This window comes from Abrus precatorius, unplaced genomic scaffold (assembly GCF_003935025.1).
Source record: "Abrus precatorius isolate BTA unplaced genomic scaffold, Abrus_2018 Scaffold8, whole genome shotgun sequence".
Lineage (NCBI taxonomy): Eukaryota > Viridiplantae > Streptophyta > Magnoliopsida > Fabales > Fabaceae > Abrus > Abrus precatorius.
In genome coordinates this window covers 2,521,521-2,529,904 of record NW_020874428.1, presented here as the reverse complement: position 1 = coordinate 2,529,904, position 8,384 = coordinate 2,521,521, and the positions used below count along the sequence as shown (strand labels likewise).

Genomic DNA, 8,384 nt, shown 5'->3' with positions numbered 1-8,384 from the left:
AATTATTGCATTAATTTTATTTATATAATATTTATAAAATTTAATTTTTTATTAAATTTAAATTACTCAAATTCTAAAAAAAACAGATGATTTAAAATCAATAAAAGCAATGCAACACATGAATTTGTATTTTAATTATTTATTTTAATTTAATAATAATTTAAATTTATGTTTTTTAAATTTTATTTTTTTAATTTAAAAATTTATCCCTTAATTTAATTTGATATAATATTTACTATTAATAATTATAATATTTATTATTTTAATTTATAAAATTTATTAACCTTTTATATATAATTTGTGATTACTAGTTTTTGAATGAGAATATTCTTAAATTTTTTTTTTAACTTGTATGGTTAGATCTCTCTTTCATTAGATAAGTAATTTTTCCAGGTTAACATTTATTTTAAGTTAATATTAATTTAAATTTTATATTTTCGTATTAAAATTTATATTTTTTATAGTTTTAAAATTTAAAATTTTAATTTTTCATAATATTTAATTAAAATTTTTATATCTTTATTTGATTCTATTAATAATTTTTTTAAAAATTAGAAATTATATTAAATTTAAAAGTAATTATATAGTAGTATATTTTTATTTAATTATTTTTATTTTAATTTAATAATATTCATACAATTTTGTAATCATATACTATTTATAATTAATTTAATAATTTCAACACTCTGTATTTTGTTTCTTTGAGTTTGACGACTTTTTATCATTTTGATTTTTTGGCTTTGATGACTTCCCACCCATGACAATAAGAGATTTTTTTTTCTCAATAATGTTTTTGTGCATTTGATGAATGTTTTAAATTTAAATAAATTTATAGTAAAAAAAAAAAAAAGTGATAATATTTTTGTTAATTTTAATGAATATTTATTCTATTTAACGTAATAAATTATTTTTTATGTGCCATATTAATAATGAATATTTATTATATTCAATTATAATATTTAATAAAAAATTATTGAAATAACTGAATCAAGATACGTTTAAAAAAGTTATTAAGATAAAAACACATTATTTTTTATTTATATAATATATAAGAAATTAATTTTTAATTAAATTTAAATTACTCAAACTCTACCCTATGCAAACAAATTTTACTAACTGTTAGTTCTCTTTTTATTCCTTAATTTAATTTAATATAATATAATAGTTATTATTAATTTAAACTTTTATAGTTTTATTTTAAAATATATCTTTTCATTTATAGTTTTAAAATTTAAATTTTGAATATTTCATAATATTTATTTAAAATTTTATCTCTTTATTTAATTTACTTAATAATTAAAATATTTAAAAAATTATAAAATATATTAAATTTAAAATTAATTATATAATGATATTTTTATTTAATTATTTTAATTTTAATTTAATAATATCCATACAGTTTTGTAATAATATATTATTTATAATCAGGTATTTTTTAAAGTATAAATTATGTTTATTGTAATTATATCTTAAAATATTGTGTAAATATATTATTTCATATAAAGTTTGAAGATTGTAATATTTGAAATATTGTCTTTTTTTTTATTGTTTCATCTTAAATAAGACGTATTAGGTATTAGACTTTTTTAATTTTATAATTGATTATTTCATTAATTAAAAAAATATTAATATTAATTTAATCATCAATTCATCACTAGGTCTTCTCTTCTATGTTGTTATTATAACACAAGGATAGGGTAGACTAATTATTGTAAGTGTGAAAACTCTTGACTACTTTACGTTATCAAACAATGTGGGAGAGCTGTGGATTATAAAAGAAATTTTTGTCTCCTAATGTTTGTCAAATAATTTATAAAAATATTTTAGCTTTAATTTTTAAGCTTCAATTAAGAGTATTATAATAGCTTAATTTTGCTGTTCTTTCGTTCTTCTTATAAATCAAACAAAGGAAACACAAATTAATTAAATTTCTCTCCTCTACTAGTTATATAAGAATTATAAACTATTTTTTATAAATTCATAGTAAATTTCTTTTCATCATTTCTTAATAACCTTGCAACATTTACACTATGTACTCAAACCATATCACTATTTTAATAAAAATTAAAAGAAAAATAACAAATAAAAAAATGCTAACAATGGTATAAGATTTCTAACAATTAACAATTTCACAATAATTGAATAGGAGTTAACCTTAAGTTTCAATCTATAACATATTTTATCTCTTTGTTGACTCATTTTCTACTTCATGACCACGAGGGTTTGCAAATCGTTTAGAGAAATTTGGAAAATTTACATCATTATTCTTATCTACTCCATCATCAAAATTTAGAGCATAACTAGTAGAATCATAATGAAATTGTTCTTTGTTTTTATTGTTGGAGTCATGGCATGTCTTCAACCCTTCATTGGTTTCTGACAACTCATTTCCCTTCACTTTTTGTTCTTGTCTATGATGTGACCGGTTCCTATGAGTGTCGGGTCTTGAGAGAAAGCTACATTCAACATTCTCTGCTTTTTGTTCTTTTGAGTTTGATGACTTTTTAGTATTTTGATTCTTTGGCTTTGATGACTTCCCACCCATAACAAGAGAGAGTTTTTACCAATTGTTATGTTTTTTGCATTAGATGAATATTTTAAATTTATATAAAATTTATAGTAAAAAAAATTAAAATGAGTGATAATATTTTTATTATTTTTAATGAATATTTATTATATTTAATTGTAATAAATTATTTTTGTTGGTGTGCCATATTAATAATGGATATTTATTATATTCAATTGTAACATTTAATAAAAAAATATTGAAATAACTGCCAAATAACTAATTAACTGAAGTTTTAAAAAATTATTAAGATAAAAACACATTATTTTTATTTATATAATATATAAAATTTAAATTTTTAAATTAAATTTAAATTACTCAAATTCTAACACCTGCAAAATTTCCTTACTAGCTATTATAACTAACTATTGTCACTAACTAAGAATTAGTTATAGACCCTTTTAACTTGAAAACTTTCTAGAGTCTTTTGGCTTAAAAAAAACACACATGATTCAAATTCAATAAAAGCAATGCAATGCATAAATATATGAAATTTAAACATCAATGAAGACCGTAGTGTAGTTATTAAATAAATCTCTCTCAAAATAGTTATGGAGTTGGGATGTCATAACTATCCATAAGTTATACAAATTGGTGAATCAATTTATGTATCTTAACTACACAGATCATTGAGAGAGCCTGAGTGTTTCTCCACTATGGACAGATACAAAGTAATTGGCATAAGGAAAGGTGATCATAAGCACAAGAAATGGACACAAATCTGGAACAAGGGAAAACTGATAATTCAAACAGTGACAATATGAGAAATGGGCCAAACATTGTTGAGAAAATGAGTGAGAGTAGGCTGAGACCTAAAGAGGGCAATGATACTATTTTCACAATGTCTTGAGAACTGTTAATTGTGGGATATAGGTTTCACTTGGACAGAGTTATGACTAATGGAGCCTGGATTAATTTGATTAATCATTTTTCAAAATTCTCAACTAGAAGTTGAAGTTAAACCTATTGATTCGTTAATATGAAAAGCTATATGTAAAATGTGGAGTGTAATTTCTAAAGAAATCTGTTGGATTTTAGGGAATAGACACAATGCTAGGTTCTGGACTTCTGGTTGGACACTTTCATTCCAAAGATTGGTCCCCTATTTGACCAGACCATTGGAATTGTTTTTGAGAGTCAGTCAAGTATTGAATTCAATTTAAAGGTCAATTTGTACAGTTTTGTTAATCTAATCATGGTGTCTATTTCAAAAGAAGTGGATCCCATTATTGGATTTAGTCTCCATTTTGTCCAAGCTGGTTATAGTGTAACCTAGTTCTAGTTTCTGAATGAACTTCAATCTAGAATTTTTTTTTTTTCTGAATTACCTTCTAATTAATGCGTTGAATTACAACTCTAATGAGTCAGAAGAAATCAGGAGGCAAATTGATTATGCAGCAGTGAATCAGAACTGAGTTTTGTATGATATGTTTGAATGAGATGATTTCATTATGCTTATGTAATTTGTTTTTTGTTTTATTATTATTTTACTGAAATATTTAACTTATTTGCATTATTACTTTATCTATTATTTAATTATTTGATAGTAAATTTATCCTTTAATTGACATATGGCTTATTTTACGGCTGAGGACTAAATTACAAATAAATTAGCGTATTAACGCGATATAATCAGTAATTATCATCCTCAACGAAACATCTTGATTGTTTACTAAGTTAAGTTTAACGCAATGATGCTTATGATCAACTGGTGGATCGCATAATCTAGTAATTAATAGTAAAAGCTATAATCTATTTTTCACTCTCTTGTTTTGTTTTTCTTCAATTTTTTCTTTCTCTTCACCTCTCATAGACTGTGTGATAAGGTGAAGCTTGCATTCTCTGAGATCTCTCATTATAGAACAATAAGAAACGGTTATTGTTCTGGGTTAAGTCGTAAAGGTCCAAATCCAAACGTAATGGTTATCAAAGAAAAAACACATATTTTAAATAAAAACTTATCATGAGTAATTGCAGATTTACAATTTTTTTTACTCAAACACAACCATATATCGTCACTTACATCAGGGATCCAAATTCATGAGGCCGAGTCTTGGACTCAATTCAATCCACAACTTTGGTACATGAGAGGAGGGAGGGGGGATAGCCCATAGCAATACAAATGATATTGGAATCATAGTTCCAATAACTACCAATTTTTGTTTTTATTTTTTTTCTAAATGCTGCTAACAACACTTTTTTTTTAAAATAGTTCTTTCAACGTGCTTTTTATAATTGATTTATTTGTTAAAAATTTAAAAGTAATTAATTAATAAAATAAATATTTTAACATTTAAAAAAATAAACGAATTACAAAGAATGTAATAATAATTAAGTTCATAGAAGTGTGTTAGCTGGCATTTCTGTTTAATTTCATTGTTAATTCCACCCACCTTGCACCAACAAATTGAACGACGACAACAAATTACGAACCTCAAGTACACCCAACAATCTCATCGGAATACTTGATCAGCGGCGGGGGCACCGGCAACCGGGGACGCCGGCAACCGAGAACTGAAGTTTCTGAATGGAAACTGTTCAGGGCACTCACTTTCAAAGTTGAGTGCATAGCTGGAAGGATCATAGCTAAAATCAGCAGATTGTGATTGGCGATTATTGTTCCTACGATTCATTCGAGACCTAAGGCTTCGACCACTCACACGTGGTGCCTCGAATTCGTGGCTCGTAGGTGACTTAACACTATTGATTTTGAACCATGAAGATGCCGTGGACCCTGCTGGTGAAGTCGGTGTTCTGGGTATGTGTAATTTGCTATAGAACCCTTCTCCATGATCCAATGGATCGTGGTGAACCGTTCCCGTGAAACAACATATTGAAGATTTCAACTTCTCCCTCAAGGATGTTTGTCTTTGCATTGTAACTAGTTAATATCAAAAGCAAAAATGATGTTTTTTTTTCTCTTTTGTTTTTTTAAGGATTGTTTGTTCCACCCTCTTGAGATGGAGTTTTTTTTGAGGGAGAGAGAAAGTGGTGGTGAGAGAGAAGAACTGTGAGGTATATATAAGTTGTGGGGGAGAGGGAGAGGGAGAGAGAGAGAGAGAGAGAGAGGGTAGAGGGTAGAGGGTAGAGGGTGTGATTGAATGATGAGTTGGATAAGGATGAAAATTGAGTTCGGAAATTAAGTCCTAAGAATCCGTGGAATTAACGTGGTTGCGATTTTTGTGTGAAAACCGTGTTGTCTCTTCTGGTATATTTATGTTATGACAACCTTGCCTACCCATGTGGCCATTGTTGTCTTTTTTCTGCCTTTTGTTTTATTTTTTGGCTAATATGTCATGGGGTGGCAATTTCTACTGTACAAGTCCAATCTTTTGCTGTAAAAAGAAAACTGTTGTATTAGTTTGTTAATTAGCGGGTGTCTGGATTAATTAAAAAATATATTAGTTTAATAATTGATTGTTTATATAATTGATTATATAAAACAAGTTTTGTGTTCAGATATGTTATGTAAAAAATGGTTTTAACATAATTTACTGTGTTTACTGTTTAGATTGTATAAATAATTAATTATAAAGAATAAAATGGAAAATTAAAATTATTTAGAAAATAATGATATTTTGTCTATTTTAAATGAGTTATTTTCTTTATAAAAAATTAATTAAAGATTATAAGTTTATCAAACAAAAGTAAATAATATTCTTTTAAACCTTTTTCATATAATTAACAAAAATAATATCCAAACACACTTAATTTCTTAATATGCGAGAGAGATGGGATTCCCATTCTTCTGAATGATTCGTCTTCATCTCATCTATTTTTGGAATAAATATTAGTAGCTTTTAGTTTGTTGACCATTCTTAAGGCCATAATACCCAGTGCTTGTCAAGAACATTCTACTGGGTCAGACCAAAACACTTCTATTCATGTTTGTTAATTGTTAATCTAACCCACTTATTTAGCCTTAATTTGTCCCACCTCAATCTAAAAAACTAGCCATTTTTCTTTCTTTGCTGTCTCCTTTGTGTCTGATTTTACTTTCCGTTTTTGTTGGATGATTTGGCTTCCCTATCTCTGGTTTTATTATTTGATCGTGTGTTCAAAATATGCTGAAAACTTTATAAACATTAATCCTACATAAAAACAATAACTAGCAACATAGTTTATGCCATTCAAATATAAATCTAATCAGTATTATTAATATTTTTATCTTTCTCATATAAATGGAACCAAACAAAACTATCCTTGACACAATATTTTATTATTTTTTCTCTTCTTATTTAAATTGAGTTGTAAAAAAAATTGTTCATTGTACAATTTTCATTTCTCTAGTGACTTTATTTTCCTTCCTTTCTTGCATTGATCCTTTGTTTGCACTGGGAGAAAGAAAATTGAAGGTAAAAAATAAAAAACAAATTAAAGAAAAATGAGACAAACCATTTTACTCAAGCCCAATTCATTAATAGGAAGATCAACCACTCTATCTTATGATGTATGTCTTGAATTGGACCTGTTTGTAAAAGTTCAACACCGAATGAGGTTAAAATTTCATAATCGATCATTGACCAAAAATCATCTATTAAGATTTAGATCAAAATCAAAATGTTTTAGCTACGATAGAAAAATGGAATCATAATTAAAAGAGAAACATGGACTCCAAATTTTGAAACAAGGAAATCGATTATTTTTCCATATTTTGACTACGATAGAATGTGTGTTTGGAAGTTATGGTAGCATTGAAACGTAAATGCATGACAATTTAAAAAGTGAATCTAAATATACTAAGAATTAATTATGCTATCACGTCTACGATTATCTTCTTCCTTACTCGAGAAAAGCATTCTTCTTTCATCACTTTAACTTCTTCTAAACATAATCTTAGACAAAAATAAAAAATTAAAAAAATTAATAATAATAATAATAATAAATAAAAAATAGACTCCTCGTACCTTTCAATGATGATAGGAAACCTCCAATATCTTCCATGACATTCCATCATCTTAATTACCTGTCCTATCTTAAAATCAAATCGCTACTAATATTTAGAACATTTTAACTTAGTAAAATCTCTAATTTTCATGTTAACTAGTTGGCCTAAAGCTCCATCGTAAGGTTGAAGAGTTCCATGAATAGCATCAACTTCTGTATGGTTAGCATGGGCAAACAATAAACTATCATATTCAATAAAATAATTTTTAACCTGTATTTAAAAGTATATGTTAAGAAATCAAGAAGTAGTTTTTCTTTTTTAAATATAGCATTTTATGTTATTAATATATTGAATTTTGTAATATTTTTTTATTTTTAATAAAAATTATTATACATAAATTCTTATTGTGTGCCTTTGAACACATTTAAAAGTTGATACTTCTAGATTTCCTTTAGCAAAACAAAAATGACACTAAAAAAGAAAACTCCAATAAGGTAAACTACTGGTTAGTTATACATGCATCATGGGAGTTCAAGTACAAGTAGAAATATGATAGTCTATATTGAACTTAAATTTAGTTAAACTTATTATTTTAATAAGTCAGACCAAACTTATTACTAAATAAGTCAAGTTAAGAATTTTTAAAAAATTATTTATTTAAAAAGATTATAGTTTGAAAAAAAACATTTTGGACCTAACAAGGCAAGCAAATAATAATAATAATATATTTATTTAATTTAATTTAAAGACTTAAGTTTTTTTTCATATAAATTTAGCTCATTAGTTTATTTGGAGATAATTTTTTACCTATTTAAAACTTTTTATTACAAAATAAGTTTGCAAATTAAGTCAAACTTTTAAAAAAATTATGTTATACTTTTAAAATGGATCATATTAAGTAAATAAATTAGGCTTGAGCCTTAACTTTAAG

The 8,384-nt window shown here is 25.5% G+C and overlaps 1 protein-coding gene across 1 annotated transcript; it reads right to left on the bottom strand.

The window, feature by feature from the left end:
- Window positions 1-5,018: 5,018 nt before the first annotated feature.
- On the bottom strand, window positions 5,019-5,441 carry LOC113848136. The gene has a single exon (XM_027477525.1). The coding sequence runs from the start codon at window positions 5,439-5,441 to the stop codon at window positions 5,019-5,021; it is 423 nt and encodes a 140-aa protein (XP_027333326.1).
- Between the last annotated feature and the right edge of the window lie 2,943 nt (window positions 5,442-8,384).

Coding starts and splice junctions, on each gene's coding strand:
- LOC113848136 (XM_027477525.1), bottom strand. CDS start 5,441: ATGCAAAGACAAACATCCTTGAGGGAGAAGTTGAAATCTTCAATATGT.